The sequence below is a fragment of the Caloenas nicobarica genome, chromosome 1, assembly GCF_036013445.1.
Source record: "Caloenas nicobarica isolate bCalNic1 chromosome 1, bCalNic1.hap1, whole genome shotgun sequence".
In the NCBI taxonomy this organism is placed as follows: domain Eukaryota; kingdom Metazoa; phylum Chordata; class Aves; order Columbiformes; family Columbidae; genus Caloenas; species Caloenas nicobarica.
This window is the reverse complement of record NC_088245.1, coordinates 47,580,668-47,599,467: the sequence shown is the minus strand read 5'-3', so window position 1 is coordinate 47,599,467 and position 18,800 is coordinate 47,580,668. Positions and strand designations below refer to the sequence as shown.

Sequence of the window (18,800 nt, the reverse complement as noted above, 5' to 3'; positions counted from 1 at the left end):
GCAGCTGTTTTAACCTCCTAGAAAGCAAGGATCTGTTCCCTCTCTCCCTCTCAGTTGCCACAGAACTAGTGACTCAAAGGTTTCACTCTGAATACGTCACAGCTGTGGAAAATATAGACCCCAGCTTGCTGGGCTGGTGACTTCCAACTGTATCCAAAACAATCATTCTTGTAATTCCCAGGCTGCTTCCCAACACCAGCCTTAGCAGGAAACGTCTCAAGATTTGAAGCCTGAGCTTATAAGCCCTAGAAATGCGAGGTAGTGGGTATCCAAATGTTCTCGGCGTGCCCTCAAGTGTGGGCACAGCGTGCAGGAGTCAGCAGTACAGCACAGGTTGGGTAGGAAAGGACAAGGCCTCCGCCCCTCTCCTTCCGGCACATACAAGAGAACCGTGCGATCAGGCCCAGTCAAGGTGGGTTTATGAAAGGCAGATCCTGTTTGATCAACCTGGTCTCCTTCTAGGACAAGGTGACCCACCTAGTAGATGAGGGAAAGGCGGTGGATGTTGTGTACTTCGACTTCAGTCAGACCTTTGACACTGTATCCCACAGCCTTCTCCTGGAGAAGCTGGCAGCTCATGGCCTGGATGGGTGTAGTCTGCAATGGATAAAGAACCGGCTGGAGGGCCGGGCCCAAAGAGTTGTGGTGAACGGAGCCAAATCCAGTCAACAGCCAGTCACGAGTGGTGTTCCCCAGAGCTCAGTATTGGGGCCAGTTCTGTTTAATGTCTTTAACAATGAACTGGACAAGGAGATTGAGTGCACCCTTAGTGAGTTCACAGATGACACCAAGTTGGGTGGGAGTGTTGGTCGGCCGGAGGGTAGGAAGGCTCTACAGAGGGATCTGGACCAGCTGGATCATTGGGCTGAGGCCGACTGCACGAGGATCAACAAGGCCAAATGCGGGGTCCTGCACTTGCGTCACAACAAGCCCAGGCAACGCTACAGGCTTGGGGAACAGTGGCTGGAAAGCTGCCTGGTGGAAAAGGACCGGGGGTGTTGATTGACAGCCAGCTGAATATGAGCCAGCAGTGTGCCCAGGTGGCCAAAAGGCCGACAGCATCCTGGCTTGTATCAGGACTAGTGTGACCAGCAGGAGTAGAAAAGTGATTGTGCCACTGTACTTGGCACTGGTGAGGCCCCACCTTGAATCCTGTGTTCAGTTTTGGGCGCCTCATCCTAAGAAGGACATTGAAGTACTAGAGAGACTGCAGAGGAGAGTGACGAAGTTGGTGAGGGGCCTGGAGCACAAGTCTGATGAGGAGCGGTTGAGAGAGGTGATGGAACAAACATTCTTTAACTCACAGCCATGAAATAGGAGGCACTTGGTTATACTGAACATTGGTAAACACTGGTTTTTATTCTTCATCTGATAGATAGTCTGTGTCAAGGCTGAGAGTGGTTATCTAAACTCCTAGATTGTGGCTCTCATTAGAACATGACTTGGTGTCTGAGGATGTTGTTGCCATCTTTATGCCTGGAGATGCTGGCTACCAGTGAAGAACAGCCATAGAGTTAGCCAAGGGAATCAGGATTTCTAACCCCCACTTTGAGACCTGCAAGTGCAGAAGAACCATCGTGCTCCACGTCTGGCTGAGCAGCAGTGGAAGCAGCCAGCTCTGGAGGTTCACCTGGCCCAGTCTTCATCACTTCAAGTGCAAACAGGCAGACGGCTAGGCATTACAACTTGGAGAAGCCACTCTTCACAAAGACATCAATGCACGCTTGGCAAAACCAAACTGAAATAATGTTCCATTTCCCCTCCAGGCAAGAACCCTTCACATTGGTGAATGTTAAGGGATCTCTGGGGTCTAAAACCAAACCAGCCTTTAGAAGATACCAAATGTATCTTCAAACTGTAAACAGCCCCCACTCTTCACATAACTGAGAATGGGCCCTCTGCCAAGGAACAGTCCTGTAAACTCCCCATAAAGGCCAAGGACATAAGCAGCAGTAAGCTCACTGGTGATGTGGGAGCAGGTGAAATCTGGCTGCTTAGCAGTCCGCTCAACCCCTCTGCAACACCTGAGCACAGCACTTGCCCTGATGTTTGGGGTGTGCAGGGAGAGAGACAGCTCCAGTGACAGAGAGCATGAGAGAGGACCAGAACGGTTCTGGCCCTCCCTCCTGCTGTCCACCACCTGCTCACTGCTAGGCGGTATGTAGCTTCTGAACTCCAACACCGGCATTGCAACAAGCCTGACTCAGCATCTCTTCTCTAGTTGGCAGCAGGTAGCGTCAGGGAACACAACACATCTGACCGAATGCAATTGTTTTCGTTCCTCCATGTCTTGCACTGGTTCCCCGCAGTGTCCAAGTGTTGGTGCAGGAAGCACCCGGTGAAGGCACAAGGGTCTTTTCTCCATACAGGAGACTCTCTGGGCACATCACTGCCCCAGCCACCCTCCATGTTTCTCAGCAACAGCTGACGAGACCACAGCAATCAAGTGCAAGGGAATATTTTCTTTGCTTGCTATCCTGTCTACCCCACAGCTGCCGCCAGCTCTGTCTCTCCTACAGACGTGGTACTGCTGCCTCCACCTCAGCACTTGGGACAAAGGGGATCGCTCCTTCACAGAGGAGAGAGACCCGAGCTGCCATTAGCACAAGGACAGGCAGCTACACAACCCAGATGAACCCTGCAGTGCTTGGAAAGTAGCACCTGTACCGTGAACATGCCTGCAGTGAGCACTTCAGTCTCCGGCAGTAGTGCAGTAAGCACTGCATGTGTGCGTGTGCGTGCGTCTGTGCCTTGCTCTATACCAGCTGGCTGTGAAGATGTGTAGGATGGCTCATGAATGGCTGTTGCTCTTTCAATCCACAGTGTATGCAAGTGTGGGGGTATCTTTACCAAATGCATTTCTTTCTGTATGTAGCATTCCTAAGCAGCTGCAGCAACATGCGGGCTGTGAAAGGACAGGAGAATATTCTGTGGGAGGAACAGAAGGCCCAGCAGTACTTGACAGTTCTTGCTCTGGGACAACTGCTGTCCTTCCCTTGGGCGCCCCTGCACTGACCGGAGCAGGTCGGATCCTTCACCAAATGAGTGTTTGGAGTCTGGAGAGTGAGGACGAGTGTTGTGGCAGCATTGAAGAAAGGCCGTAGGAAATCAGTGCAGATGTAAAAGAGGGACCAGTATAAAAGAAGGAGAAGTAACATGGCTTTTGACAGTTGACATGTCCACTCCTTTTTATCAAACCTAAGCTGACTACTGGGGATTCTTGCTGTGGTTTGACAGCTGCAGGAGTTGCAAGAATGGCTTATCCAGACCGAGTGTTATGCCGAGTCCCTGAAGAAGGCCATAAAGGACAAGGAGAGGGAGCTAACAACTTCCAAGAACCTGCAGAGCCTTCTGGTCACGTCTTCTGGAACTGCGGCTATTCCAGAGCTGGAAGAACACATGTAACAGTAAGGAAGTAACACAGTAGGGCAAGGTTTTGCTTTCTGTGATTGTGGGAAAACAACCGGACTGTCTTCCTGCATGCCAGCAAGATAATACTACATGGTTTTCAAAGATGCTTTTGTTTTAGATGAGGTCCTATCCCACTCTTCCTTTGGGATTTGTGCTCTTGTGGACTTCTGTGATAAGACCTGTGCTTCTTTTTCAGGCTCCAAGTTGGAAAGGCCAGGCTGGAAGCCACAGCCCAGCAACAAACCAAGACCATTGAAGCCCTTCAGAAAGACCTGTAAGCCTCTGCCTCAGTATGCTAGTCAGAACCTTCCCTGAAACAGTGAAGAGGAATGCCTCTCATGTCATCTGCAGAACTTTGTACCGTCCCAACCTGAAATTTCCCAGTGGGGCGAAGTTGGGTGTTGCTGTCAGCAGAAACAAGGTGCTTTCACCTGTGGATGACATGAAGCAAGTGACTGTGGGTTTCTGTCTGTGCAGCGGCTGTCAACAAGCCCCTCTGTGTCCGCTCCGACTGCATTTTCCTCCTAAAGCTCTCCCTGTTGTCCGATCCTACCAGGTGAGTTGAGGGATGAGCTGACTCTGAACATACCACGTGTCCTGTCCCATCAGGTGAGATCAGGTGTGAGTTAACTCTCAGTATTTCTGCATGGAAATGTGAAGTAAATGACAGACAATCACTCGAGAGGTCCAATTCAATGATGAATTTGCTAAAAGCATTTGGTGGAATCCAAATTACAGTGATTAGTGACTTGGCAAAAGTATATTAGTATACCACAAATCTTAACAAGACTTTAGCAGCCTTGCAGAAGAGCTCACTGGAGGAAATCCGGCCACACAGACACATGCATCAAACCAGCACCATGTACTGAGACGGAGAAATGAACTTAACAGCAGCCAGTTACACTGTTAAGTGGCATTCTTTATTTTATCCACGCTGGGAAACACTGGGGATCATCCTCCATAAGTGCTCCAAAGACTGGATGCTCTTGCGTTGCTTATATTCACACAATTATTACATATGCATTACAATTTTGGGAAAAGTTGACATACGATAAGCTATGCTAGGAAATACTTCATGATGTTAGTTACAATTGTTTATTTTCTTACTTACAATACAACTATTAATTATTACTTAAATATAACATAAGCACTCTGCTTCTAAACAATGTATTACTTAATCTTCTGTCTCCCTCTTGTCATGCAAAAGGATCTAAAACTGGAAAAGTATCCCCTCGTTTTGCAGGTGGTCAGAAAGCATTTCTCTCATGTCAGTTGGTTAATGATGGCTACGTCATTAACGACGGGTACGTAACTTAATCACAGTATACATTAATTTAGCAGCTTCTCCTCGGTACGTTCACAGCAGCCCGAGGGGGTGTCACTGACAGGCGCATCCTTCGACAGCCTGAACACGGCAGCGAATTGGGCTCCCGAACCGCAGCTGTGCAAATGGCACATTTGCAAACGCATCTCCCGGCCGCCCGGCCCCGCGGGAGCCCCAGCGCCGGAGCCGCAGCCCGCTCGGCCCGGGCCGGCGTCACCCCGCCGCTGTGACGCCCCCGTCCCGCCCGCTGTGACGCCCCGAGCTGCCGCTGTGAGGCCGCCCCCTGCAGGCGCCGGCGCTCAGTGCTGTCGCCGCCGCAGCAGGACCGGCAGCGCGTGTGTGGCTCGGAGCGTCGGGAGCTGCGACCCGCTCGGGACTCGCCTCTTCTCGGCTCTTCTCGCCTTCTCAACGCCCTCGACCCTTGCTCGTTCGGGGCTCGATTCTGGGCTGCTCTCCTCTTCTCCGCGCCCTCTACCCTTGTCCGCCAGGGGCTCGGTTCTGGGCTACTCTCGCCCTCTCCGTGCCCTCCAGCCTTGTCCGACAGGGGCTCGGTTCTGGGCTGCTCTCGCCCTCTCCGTGCCCTGTAGCCTTGTCTGCCAGGGGCTCGGTTCTGGGCTCCTCTTGCCCTCTCCGCGCCCTCTCCCCTTGCTCTCCCGGGACTCAGCAGAGTCCGCCGGCTGCCTCCTGCGGCTGCTCACCCCGAAGCGGGCCGTGCCCTCGTCTGCCCCGCACCATGCAGAGCTTCATCGCACTGCGCAGGAGAGTGCAGCAGCGTCCGCCGTCCGACACCGCCGGGGCCTCGGAGCTCCGGCAGAAGGGCCGGGGCGGGCTGCACAGCGCGGCTGCCAGCGGCAACCTGGCCCGGCTGCAGGAGCGCTGGTGGTGGAAGAGATTCCGCATCAACTCGCGGGATGCCAACAAGCAGTAAGAAGCGGGCAGTGTCCGTAGCGAAGATCCGCGTGCCCTGGCTGCAAGAGCCGGCGAAGCCCAGCACGATCGCAAGCACCCTAGGGACAGGCCGGCTCCACAGCGCTGCCCTTACCGGAGGCCCGCCCGAGCTGGGACAGGAGCCAGCGGATGCGCCACTCTGCCCTGCTCTGCCAGCCTGCTCCCCGTAGCGACCCTTCTGTGGAGCTGCGCAGGCCTTCGTGCAAGCAGAGACGGCTCCTTTCCTCTTGCCTGGCTGTTATCGTCCTTGCTCAAGCAGGACATGGAGTCGCAGAACCACAGGGCACGGTCTTCCTGTTGCTGCTAGAAAGACAGGAGCTGACGCAGACTCCGCTGCCCCCGGAGACTTACGTGGCCTCCAGAGGCTCCAGGCTGCCAAGACGCCGTATCCTTTGCTGTGCTGGGTGGCCGCGCGGGCCTGGCTGGAGGCAGGGACCAGTGCCTGGGCACAGGAATCCGGTTGTGCAGGTTCATTGTCACAGCTGAGGAGATGCCTCCTGGCTCAACAGAGGTGCTGAGGATGGTGCCTAGCCAGCCCCAGGCTTTGGGTGTGCAACTGCTGCCACCGGCTCTGGCACGGGAAAGCTTGCTGTCGGCTTCTTTTTTGGCAGTTGAGCCTTGTGGTCCTGGGCAGGGGCACCACAGCCTGAAACGATGTCTTCAGCTGTCTTGTCTGTGTTAACTGGATGTATTTAATTTCTAGGACGCCTCTGCATCTTGCTTGTGCGAATGGCCATGCAGATGTCATTCAATTTCTGGCAGGAAAGAAGTGCCAGCTCAACCCTCATGGCATGTTTAAGAAGACGCCGCTGATGCTGGTACGTGGAATATGTTACGTTGTTGTACGTGGAACTTGTCGATTATGCACTGAGCGATACCTGGCTTGCGTGATTCTTTACGTAGGCCTGCACAGAAACAGGTATGTTGCAGTCAGTGGGGAAGAGGCATATGTTGTCTAATCTTTGAAGACGCTCGTACTTTGCCGTGTTGGGAAGATGCAGGAGTTCTGACAGACAGAAGTGTACATGTGGGAAGTGACTCCTCCCTTGTGGCTTGTTTCCAGGCAGTACAGCACAAGCACAAAGACTGTGTGACCGCTCTGCTGGAGCACGGTGCCAACCCTGACCACAGAGGTGCTGGCGGCAACACTGCCCTTCACGTGGCTGCCGTCATGCCCAGCAGATCGATGGTGGAGCTCTTACTCGAGCACAATGCCCATATTGATGCTCAGAATGAGGTAAGCTTGGGATTTGGGTAAGGCTGCTCTTCCCCAGACTTGTTTGACTTTCCTGTGTTCTTCTAAGGGAGGCGATTTCTCCTTTCAGTTGGGATACACTCCACTTGCTGTTGCAATCCTCGAGCACCGTGAAGAGATGGTCGAGTTCCTCCTTCAAAAAGGAGCTGACGTGCACGCTCGAGATAAGTGTGAAAGGTGAATTTTTGTCAAAAGTGTGCATGGGACTCCTGAGCATTGTTCACGTTGGATTGATGGGAGCTATAGGAATGAGCTTTGAAAAAGAGCCAGGAGCTGCCCAGAAGGAGCTCCTGCTGTGCCATTTGGGAAAGCAGACCTGCACTCAGCTGCTGTCTTACCGCAGGGGATGATCTCTGCACTGAGGACTGCAAGAAAGCGTTGGCTGTGGTGCCAACACACGCACACGTGAGCGTGCACACACATGCACACAGACACACACACACACAGAGCTATCGAGTCTGCTCTGGGCAGGTGCTTGCTCTGGAGACCTCCTGAGGTCCCACCAGCCTCAATTGTGAGATGCATCCACATGTTTTGCTGTAATTTTGCTCTGCCTGTAAGACGGGAAATGAATTGTTTGAGGAGCCAAGAAGGACTGAAGGAATGGCAAGGAAATGTCTGCAGAGGCTGATGTATTTCCTGTCATTTCTTGGATGCTTCAGGACCATCCTTCTGATTGCTGCTTATGCTGGGAACGTGAATGTAGTACGACTTCTTCTTCAGCATGGTGCTGATCCATCTTATCAAGACAAGTATGGCTTTGAAGTTATGGATTATCACCAACACTTCAAGCCTGAGTAAGTGTTTTACATCCTTGTTAGAGCAGCTGCCTTGTCAGCATGTCTGTGTTGATGTACGGCCCTTTTTGCTTGAATGGGGTGTTGAGACCTTTGTTGAAGCTGGGCTCAGTGACGTCTTCTGATGCATCTCTTTCCGTGTCAAGAGTGGATTTGGAAGCTGGGCACAACTTCCCTCCACAGCTCTCTCTGAGAATTCACCTGTGTGCTGCCAAGCTCCACTCGACTGACTAGCAACTATCTGCCTTTTGTTTCAGAGGGGGTCCAACCGATATCCCCTGATGAGTTAAAATCTTCAGCGGTTTTTCTCCTCTCGGGTGTAGCTTTGCTCCCCTGGCCGTTCCTTCCCTATGGTGGCTACATGTCCTTAACCACTAGGCTGAAGGAAATAGCCCTCTCTCCTAGTGATGGTAGCCTACTGATGGGTGAATGAACGGCATTATGCCTACGAGCATGCCTTGACTAGCCATAAACAACTGCCCATGACCTCTCATCGCCGAATCTCGACTTTGTGTTTTCCTTCCTTTTTCTATGTAGAGTTACTGAGACACTGGAGGAATATGAAAGACATAAAAGCATAGGAGAATGTTCTGTAGGAGGCACAGGAGGTCCAGCAGTACCTGAGATCTCTTGTTCTAGAACAACTGCTGCCTCTCCCGTGGGAGCGCCTGTGCGGATTGGAGCAGGTAGGATCCCTCACCATGGAGGAGGTGATGAGGACAAATCACTGTGGCCTGAAGGACAATGACAACCCTTTGTTAAATGCAGGGCTTGAGGGATGGGGATTGGGAGAAGCACTCACGACTGCATTGTGCCTCTTCTCTCCTTTGAAGGTGTCTTGCCAGAAGCTGGAGCACAGCAAGAGGAGGAATTTGACTCCCTGTCTGATTTAGACGTAACTTCTCTGAAGGTGGGGCCCGACTGGGCTTGCTTACTTTTGGGCTCTTTTCCTTCTGCTGCTGCTTCTCACACAGGCTTGGAATGCCAGCATCACTTAGGTCGAAATAGACCCTTAAGATCATAGAGTCCAGCTGCACGCCTGGCTCTGCCAAGTCCACAACTAAACCATGTCCCTTAGCAACACATCTACACGTCCCCTATATAGCTCCAGGAATGGCGACACTCCAGAAGGAGTCTGTGCCACTTCTAGCACATGTCTTTTCATTTACACAGACGGATTCTGAAGGTCCAGAGGAACTGTCGGCTGTCATGCTGCTTCATGCTGCAAACCAACAAGGAGCGTGTGCGCAGTCTATTGCAGAGGAGCGCCACAATGGTAATTTCCTACGCTTCTCTGGAGTGAAGCGGATGGGGAAAAGTAGAGTGAAATAAGCACTCACAGCAGCGTGGCGCTTCTTACCTCCTTTGTAGGTGTGTTGCCAGCAGCAGAAGCAGCACAAGAAGAAGATGATGACTCCCCTTTTGATTCTGAGGTAGAATCCTAGCATCACTTAGGTCGGAGTAGAGCCTTAAGGTCATTGAGACCAAGTGTATGGCTGAAGGGTGACTCAACCACTTCCCTGGGCAGCCTGCTGCAGTGCTTGAGAACTCTTTCAGTGACTAAATTTTTCCTAATATCCCATCTGAACCCTTCCTGAAACAACGTAAGACTCTTCCTTCTTGTCCTATTACTGCATCTTTGGCAAATAGACTGACACCCACCTGGCTACAACCAAGTTGTAGGGAGCGATAAGTTGTAGGGAGTCTCCCCTCAGCCTCCTTTTCTCCTGACTAAATAAGCCTGCTTCCATCAGCCACTCATCACAGGACACCTCCATGTCCTTCTCGTAGTGAGTGGCCCAAAACTAGACACAGTATTTGAGGCGTGGCCTCACCAGTTCCGAGTACAGACACAATCCCTTCCCTAGTCCTGCTGGACATGCTATTTCAGATACAAGCCAGGATGCCATCGGCCTTCCTGGCTACCTGGGCACACTGCCAGCTCTTGCTCAGTCACTTGTCGACAGCCGACACCTCGAGGTTCTTTTCTGTGGGCAGCTTTCCAGTCACTCTTCCCCTTCTCTGAAGGAGGCACTGTGGCCCCACTGGGCTCACTGGCTTTTGGGTTCTTTTACCTCTGCTGCTGCTGCCGCTTCCTGCTCGTAACTGGGACCTTGGCATGGTGGTACTGCAAGCAAGCCGTTTGTTCACTTGGGACTGGGAGGAGGTGAGGCCAAGCTAATGACCCGGGTCTCCTAGCAGCTGGCCTGTGAGCTGGAGTTCTAGTCCAGGACTGAAGCAGTCAAGCTTCCTGCTGGTTGCGCTCCTTTGCAATCCTAGAAGGCTGGTGCTGTGAGGGTGGCTGGTTTTCCACCACACAGCTCTCTTCTCCAGATCCACTCAGAGTCAAATGGTTGCCTGTAGGGCCTACAATCTAGACACTTAGCTGCTTCTGCCTTCGGTGTTCTCTGTCTTGGGCAGGTGTACTTTGGCCCCTCTCAAAAGCCCTGCTGAACACAGATGAGTAACACGCTGGCTGTGTTTGCCCTTTACAGTCTTTCCATCCCCTGATACCACGTTATGCATGTTGGATGAAGGGGGAGCTTTGTGTGCGGAGACAGGTCCAGAAGGAGTCTGTGCCACTTCTAACGCACGCCTTTTAATTTACACAGACGGATTCTGAAGGTCCAGAGGAACTGTCGGCTGTCGTGTCGCTTCATGCTGCAAACCAACAAGGAATGTGCGCGCAGTCTATTACAGAGGAGCGCCACAAAGGTAATTTCCTGATGGACTAAATGGTTCCCTTTGTAAGCTTCTCTGGAGTGAAGCGGATGGGGAAAAGCAGAGTGAAATAAGCACTCACAGCAGCGTGGCGCTTCTTACCTCCTTTGTAGGTGTGTTGCCAGCAGCAGGAGCAGCACAAGAAGAAGAGTTTGACTTCTCTTCTTTGGATGAGGTACTTTGTCTTCCTGAGCTGACAAAATTCTTACGCTTCTTAAGCCCAGCTGCTGAAATGCAGCGTGATGCTGCTGTGTTGCTGTGGATTCCTCTCTTCACTGTCTTTCGGTCTGTGTTCTTGCTCGCTCAGGTTTTTGCACTGGAGAGAGAAGAGCTTCCGCTCAACAAGGAGGCTTCAACACAAACCGACCGTGAAGGCGAAAGTCAGGTGACTCTCAGGGTCTGATGCAGATTATCTGTAAATCGAGCCCGTCAGTTTAAGGAGACCTGTTCTTGCTACTGAGTTCCTTTTGGAGTGCTGCAGAGAGGCAGTTTTTGAATCAGGACCTGAAGCCTAGTTTGGACCTCATTTTGTTCCCGTTGTGAAGCAGAGGTGCTGCATAAAGAGGGAAACATTCAGTTAGAAATAAGCAAGTGGCACAGACTCTCAGCCTGTGTTCGGAGGAGGAAAATACAGAAGCCTTTTCTGTGTATTAGGAAAGAGAAAGCCTCGTGACGAGCTGCTGATAGTTTGGATGTGCTCAGCTGAGAAAGGTGCCAGCAGATGCCTGCTGGTGGTGGCCCAAATCTCTCATCTTTGAATTCACTGAGTCACAGGAGCATAGAAGGGTTTGGTTTGGACACGTCCTCTAAAGATGATTTAGTCCAACCCCCTGCTGTGGGCAGGGACATCTTCCACTAGATCAGGTTGCTCAAAGCCCTGTCCAGCCTGACGTGGAACAATTCCAGGGATGGGGCATCCACAACTTCTCTGGGCAGCCTGCTCCAGTGTCCCACCACCCTTGTTCCATCTCTCTGATCATTTCCGTGGCCCTCCTCTGGACCCACTCAAAAAGGCCCATGTCTTCCTTGTGCTGGGGACCCAAGAGCTGGAGGCAGTAGTCCAGGTGGGGCTCACAAGAGCAGAGCAGAAGGGGAGACTCACCTCCCTCCACCTTCTGGCCTTGCAGAAAATCAACCTAATGATATGATCCCATGACTAAAAGCATGTGTCCTATTGTCATCTTCTTCCTGACTTCTCCATGCTCATGGAACACCATTTCTTTAGGGATGGGTCACGTGGCTGCAGCAGGAGCTGGCCAGCGCTCTCAGAAGGTGCTTCACAGCAGAAGCTTCACTTGAAGCCGAGAAGCGCTACAGCAGGGACCTGCAGGAACAGAAACTGCAGCTGCAGAAGGAACTGGACCATTCTAAAGCTCAGGTAGAGAGAAAGCCTGTCTCTTGTCTCTTGGCAGGGGCCCAGGCCTTTTCTGTTGCAAACCAGAGTGAGGAACAGACCCTTAGCTGGGGGTCCACTCCTTTTTATCAAACCTAAGCTGACCACTGGGATTCTTGCTGTGGTTTGACAGCTGCAGGAATCGCAAGAACGGCTTATCCGGAGCGAGTGTTATGCCCAGTCCCTGGAGAAGGCCATAAAGGATAAGGAGAGGGAGCTAACAGCTTCCAAGAACCTGCAGAGCCTTCTGGTCACGTCTTCTGGAACTGCGGCTATCCCAGAGCTGGAAGAACGCATGCAACAGTAAGGAAATCACACAGTGGGGCAAGGCTTTGCTTTCTGCGATTGTGAGAAAACAACCGGACTGTCTTCCCGCATGCCAGCAAGATAATACTACATGATTTTCAAAGATGCTTTTGTTTTAGATGAGGTCCTATCCCACTCTTCCTTTGGGATTTGTGCTCTTGTGGACTTCTGTGATAAGACCTGTGCTTCTTTTTCAGGCTCCAAGTTGGAATGGCCAGGCTGGAAGCCACAGCCCGGCAACAAACCAAGAGCATCGAAGCCCTTCAGAAAGACCTGCAAGCCTCTGCCTCAGTAAGCGAGTCAGAACCTTCCCTTTTCACGAGCTACCAGAGCCTAGTTCCATCTTCACGTGGGGAAATTTGAAGAAGAGGTTTTCCCAGAGAGCTTGGAAGAGATCATTTCCTCTGTTCTACTGACCACAGGCTGCGCTCACAGTCCTGCTGCCCCATTCCCCAGCTTTCTGGCTTTGAGAGTTGCCCCATGAGACTATAGCTGGACCTACTTCAGTCCTACCTAATGCCATCTTTGTTAAGGACTTGTCAGTCAGAGACTGGCTTCGGTATTTTCTGCTTTAGAACACTTGTGAGGTTGAGACCTCAGGCAGCACTTCAGACAGTCGTGCCATAGAGGCATTTGGTACCTTCAGCTGCAGACGTTCCTTGGGCTCTGGTGGTGCCGAGCGCTTCATCCCGAAGGCCTGACTGGCATCATCGGACTGTGACGGGAGTTCTTCAGTTGCCTCTGCTCTGGTGCCCTTCCTATTTTAGGGACTATGGGTTCCTTGGCCACAAGATGTGGGTCCATAATGCAACCAAAGATGAGAATCTGCAAGTAACGAGGGAACGACAGCTTCATAGGCAGTATTTAGTGTGCTTGGGTGGCGTTGCGGGGCAGGCAAACACTGTGTTGCGCTGATACTGGCAAGATGTGTTCCTGTGCTCTGTGTGTGACGTACCTTTGCTATTTTGAAAGCATGGGAGCGAAAGAAGGGACTTGAAGAAGCCAGCTGAAAAGAAACACCAATTGGCAGCGCTTCTGGACAAAACACAAAGAAGTAATGGCGCACTGGAGGAAGAACCTACCAGGCATGGCTTTTTAATGATTTTAAAAAACCAGCATGTTGAGTAGTAGTCAAGCGTTACTGAACTCTAATGTAACAGCACACACTAACCACTTGTGAGCAAATTCAAGCCTCACATTCCATCTTGTAAGGTGCTTCTTTGCATGAGTCCATGATTTGAGAAAGTTACACAAGGCCTTGCAAATGCAGGCTGCCTGCAGTTCTCCTGGGAGGGAAGGAAGGCTTTTCTTCCTCTCTTCAGGTAAACTTTGGGCCCTCCGAATGATGTGTGGCACTGGAGCGCTGGCTGCTCTCAGCACTTCCTGGCCCGTCAAGCGCATTACAGATGAAGCAAGCCATGGCTGTGCTGCTTACCTAAGAGGAGGTGAAAAAGACCGACTGCTGTTTTGTTTCACGCTTTCCTTACTAATTTGCTGTGCAGCTTGGAGGCGCTTCTGGAGGCACATCAGACAAAGCTGATGGAATATGCAGAGAGAAAGAGAGAGTCCCGGCCCAGTGTCCAGAGAGGCATGAAGAACAGCTGTTCCGAGGTGGCCAAGCAAGTTGGTAAACCAAGAAGAAAGGTGAGCTCTGGTTTGTTTGGTGGATCGGAGGTGATTCTTTTTTCTGCTGGAACCTGTATGATTCTCATCCTATACTTTTTCCATGTCGTTAGTTATCTATTAGCTGTATTTTGCAGTTGATTGACTTCTCTTGATGCTCTTGCTGCTGTTTTAGCAGCAGATGGTGATGACGTTGAGGAACACGGATGTAGTTACCCTGATGGCTAAAAACCGTGAGCCAGGAGTCCCAGCAGGGCTGCTGAGCTCCATGGCCTCTCCAAGCAGGACACAGTCCCAGGGGCCCCGAACGAGAAGAGCAGAGCGGGTCATCGTCATACCCCAGGATTTTAATACGTTTTAATACTCTGCCAACAGGTGACAAATACAGTCTCAATGGCCTCCTACCTTGCAGATTCCCACAGAAGTGAGTGCCTTTAGAGCTCTCCCTTTGACTTGCTTTTGGTTTGCCGCCTACAAGTTGGTGACATTTCCCAACAGCTGGAGATACAGTTGAAACACCAAATGCAGCAGGCGAGAGAAACCCAGGACCTGTGAGAGGTTTTTCCACTTTGCGTGGGACTCCGGAAGAACCAGTCCGGAACCTGGGCTTAGCCTCAGAAGTCATTTGGGCCTCCCTCGGTAGGTCACAGCCAAGTAAAGCAGTCTGAAAGAGAGACGGGAGAAAGAGCTGGACAAGAAATAAGGCAAAAACCACAAGAGGTTGATCCCTATCTCCATGGAACGCAATTTTCCACTTGTGGCTGTAGCCCACAGGCTGTAGCTTTGTTGTTGACACGTTTGAGTGTTTGCTTTATGGTATCTGGATCTGCACATTAGTGCTGTACTTCCAGAATCCAGTTTCCAGTGCCACCTTGGGCCCAGCCTGCTGTATAAACTAACACACCACACTAATCCTTCCCCAGACACAGCTGAGCCTCCACCGCCATTAGCAATGAGAAGATGCCAGAGCAGAGGAAGTGCCTGCGACAGAAAACAGAGTGGTCGTAAGAGAGAGGAATGAAGCCTGCAAACCTTTACACTCTAACTTATGCAGCCATTGCCCTGCATCTAGTTCCAGCTGTTCTGTTGCAGGTTGCTATTAAATGAACTGTGTCGTCCAGTCCGTGTCTTCGTTTTGCTGCCCAATTCGAGTGCTTGAGACCTCGCAGGTTTGGATGAGGACAGCCCTATCTTTGAAGGCTCACTCAGGCTTTCAGCCCATGCAGGCAGTTAGCAGGTCTCTCTCTGCCCTTGCTCTGAAGGAATATCAGCCGTGTAGACATCTCCAAGAGGGTGCACACATCTGTGTCCTTTTCCTCTGGGGAGGCCTGAGCCATGATTGCTCTCAGATCGGGCACTAGCACTGAGCTACTGCTACTACATTCATCGCTCTGATCTCTCCCACTGACGTGGGCTTTCCCTGCCATACCCCAGCATTTACCGTGGGATTTGCATGAGCAACCTGAAGTGCCATTTAAATGCTGCCACTGTCCCCCCACCTCAAAGTCCCCGCTTTTGTACATCCTTTGCGAACTTCACCTGAAGGAGATCCTTTAGACTTGCAGCTGTTTTAACCTCCTAGAAAGCAAGGATCTGTTCCCTCTCTTCCTCTCAGTTGCCACAGAATTAGTGACTCAAAGGTTTCACTCTGAATACATCACAGCTGTGGAAAATATAGACCCCAGCTTGCTGGGCTGGTGACTTCCAACTGTATCCAAAACAATCATTCTTGTAATTCCCAGGCTGCTTCCCAACACCAGCCTTAGCAGGAAACATCTCAAGATTTGAAGCCTGAGTTTGTGAGACCTAGAAATGCGAGGTGGTGGGTTCTCAGTGTGGCCTCAAGGGTGGGCACAGCGTGCAGGAGTCAGCAGTACAGCACAGGTTGGGTAGGAAAGGACAAGGCCTCCGCCCTTCTCCTTCCAGCTTTCTTAAATGGCCCAGGATGTCCTCGGCTGTCAAAGATTTCTTCTCTTGCTGTAGCTAGAAATGGTTATGAAATGTTAACTCTTTGCTGCAAGCTCTTCAGTGCAGTGCTAGTGCTGCCTCTCCCCTCAGTCTGTCTCATCTGGTGAAGTAATGTTTTGCCAAACAGCTACAGCAGGTTCATGAGCTGCTTTCAACATCACAGCCAGCATTGAGTCTCAAGAGCATTGAACAGTCTAGTTCATACTCACCTACAGCCAGGTCCTCTGTGTGAAAGGCAACTTCCAGCTGCTCCAGACCTGTGCACCCAGGGCAATTTTGAGTCCTTAAGGTCAAAATCTGTAGGCTTAGTGAGTGATGTGCCACTTATGGGTCCTGTTGATGGAGCCCACTCTAATTATTTTAATGCTGTGTTGTGCTGACCTGGGCTGTTGCACTACCAGATAAACACCCTGCTGGCAGAGTCACCCCGGCGATGGGGACTGGGCAGCGTGTCCGGGCCATGCAACACAAGCTGGATCAGCAGTGGGGCTAAACACAGCGCAGATGGTCTCCTGAAGCTCCTTTCTCCATCATTCTCCACCCTAATGTCTCACAGCCAGTTTCAGGTGTGTCAGGCAGAGAGGTGCATCCCTGGGCAGCTGCGAGGGAGGATGCAGTGCTTTGTAGAGGGAAGGGTCCACGCCAGTGACCAGGGCTGAGCTGAGCCTGCTGTCAGCACAGCAACAGCCCAGGGGTAGCTACAGCAAAGGGGTATCTCCTGGAAGAGATACTTGTCTTCTTAATATATGTTTCTCGTATCGGAAAGTTGCCTCTTTTAAAGTCACATTTAGTGAAAGGGAAATATTCTTGTCAGTGCTTCAGCTGCACTTGGCTGAAGACACCATCTGCTGCGACACTTGGCCGGCTCGGCATTTAAAATGTCATTTAGACCAGAAAGCAACTGAGCTTGGATACTGAGGCAGATGTCATCAGCAAAGGTGAGCTTCCATAAGTGACTGAGGTTGCTGATAAAAGGACTGAACTGCAGAAGCATTTACAGGGAGCCCTGTGGAAGACTGCTGATTCTTCTGCATATTCTTTATTTCCTGTACATGCCTTATGCAATCTACCTTGGAGAAGCAGTGTTTCAAGAGATGTCAGTGACATTCTGCATTTAAACTCCAGCATTTGTAGTTCCTGCTGGTTGATTAAAGCAGGATGACTAGGTTTCTGTCCTCTCCAAAAACAAGGCTGATGATATTTCCCAAACAATGCTACTGAGTCCTAGGCTTGCTTCAGCCCAGCCAAGGCAGGAGGACAAGCCCATTTTCCTGCCTTTCTGTGCAGTATTGCTGCACAGAAAGCTGCTCAAAATTGCCTCCTCCCTCAATATTTCTGTTCTGTCCAAAAGGACAAACCAGCTCTAAGCACAGCACAGGCCGTGCAGGAAGAGTCACCACATCCCTGTCTGTCCCCTGAATACAGAGTCTCATTCCCAGCTGTACCTCCTGAAGTGTTCAGGCTGCAATCCAAAAAATCCACAAGACAAAGAGGAATTAAATAGGTAAAAAACACATTAAAAAGAAGTAGAGGCTAAAACTAATAAGAAGTAATTACTATACCCAGGTTTGTGCCCATAGGGCATGTATAGATGAGCGTTAGTAATGAAGCTCTTCAACGGTGCTGGGGGAAACTTGGTTCTTAAGGTCAAATAATCTATCAAGATGAAAAGGCTGAAAGAGTCCTTTCCATGTACACCGCTCAGTATGGCTCAAATTGCACTTCAGCTGTGCTCGGTGCTTTTGTTGACTTTAAAGTAAATTAAACATTATCATTTTTTAATTCGATAGCTTCGGAAGTGCTGCTGCCTACTAATTTAAAGACTAGAACTGGTTTAAAGCAATTAAAGCTAAACCCCCCACCTTTAAATAATGAATTATTATGGAATTTGATTTAATAAGGAAGCAACTGGGGGTTAAATGATGCAGCCAGGCAGGGATGAGAAGGAAAAGCTGCCAGCATAGAGCCAGCAGTGCAGCCACTGCTGTGGCTATTAGGGAGCAAAGCAGGTTTTTCTTCTCAGCAGGCAATTGCCTGCATAGAATGTATTCAAATCCCTTCCTAGTTGCCTTTAACAACGATTTTTATAAGTCTGTATTGTGTGTAACTGTCAAGGTTGTGGCACCAAGGGGCTGCAGGGGCCTCTGTGAGGAGCTGTTACGGACTGACCACAAGCCCCATTGCCCAACACAGCTGCTGCTGCCGGGGAGAGCCGGAGGGGACAGGAATGAAGGTGGCAAGTTGAGCCTGGGAAGAAGGATAGTGGGGAAAGTGGTGGTTTACATTTTTTTGCCTTTGTTTCTCGCTATGCAAATCTATTTTAGTTGGCAATAAATTAAAGTCAAGTCTCTTTTGCCCATGGTGGTAACTGGCAAGCAGCCTCCCCATCTGTGTCTCAACCCATAAACTTTCTATTTTCTCCCCCCTTCAGCTGAAGTAGTGAAATGAGCGAGGAGCTGCGTGGACATCCCACCACTGTCAGTTATCTACAGACTAGGCCATCAGATATAGAAAGCCCTGGGGAGAGGGCAGCTCTGCTAAAAAAAATATAAGCAGGCTGGAGTAAGAATCAACCAACTGTAAGACACAGAAAAAAGCCACAGCCCCAACCAACTCTCTTTCAAACGTGAACTTGCAAACTTCACATTTCTGGGAGTAGGTTCTGGTACATTTTACTTCTCTACCTCCAAAAAAACTGTGCGTTCTCAAACTTCCAAAGACCTTTAAAGTCCTGTCACAACAGGGCAAACAGCCCATCTCAAACCCTTGTGAGAACATCTTCCTAATGAATCTCGGTAACAGAAGTAACAAAAAATATTTTTGTGACAAGGGCCTTCTGCTTATGGCCAAGTTCCCTTAGGGGGGTAAGAGGTCATTTAATTACTGTGGCCTTACAAGTTTTATATTATGTATCACACCATCTTTTAATACAGCAATGCATGCATACTCATTCGCAAAGAATTTATGAATAAAAACTATAATCTCTTATTTGCCTTATTATTCTAACTTGTCTTATAAATATTTAAAGAGATGGCTTCCTAAAAATAGTACACG

General features: G+C 50.5%; 1 protein-coding gene across 1 annotated transcript; it reads left to right on the top strand.

Annotated features, from left to right (window-relative positions):
- The first annotated feature begins 6,310 nt into the window (after positions 1-6,310).
- Positions 6,311-14,446, top strand: LOC135986284 (ankyrin repeat domain-containing protein 26-like). The gene is made up of 16 exons (XM_065630253.1): positions 6,311-6,501; positions 6,747-6,920; positions 7,009-7,115; positions 7,601-7,735; positions 8,273-8,421; positions 8,569-8,645; positions 8,909-9,011; positions 10,570-10,631; positions 10,764-10,841; positions 11,682-11,834; positions 11,983-12,152; positions 12,353-12,446; positions 13,128-13,240; positions 13,658-13,799; positions 14,154-14,202; positions 14,277-14,446. Exons 1-16 carry the CDS (start codon positions 6,370-6,372, stop codon positions 14,444-14,446), a joined length of 1,908 nt encoding a protein of 635 aa, XP_065486325.1. The 5' UTR covers positions 6,311-6,369.
- Positions 14,447-18,800: the final 4,354 nt, after the last annotated feature.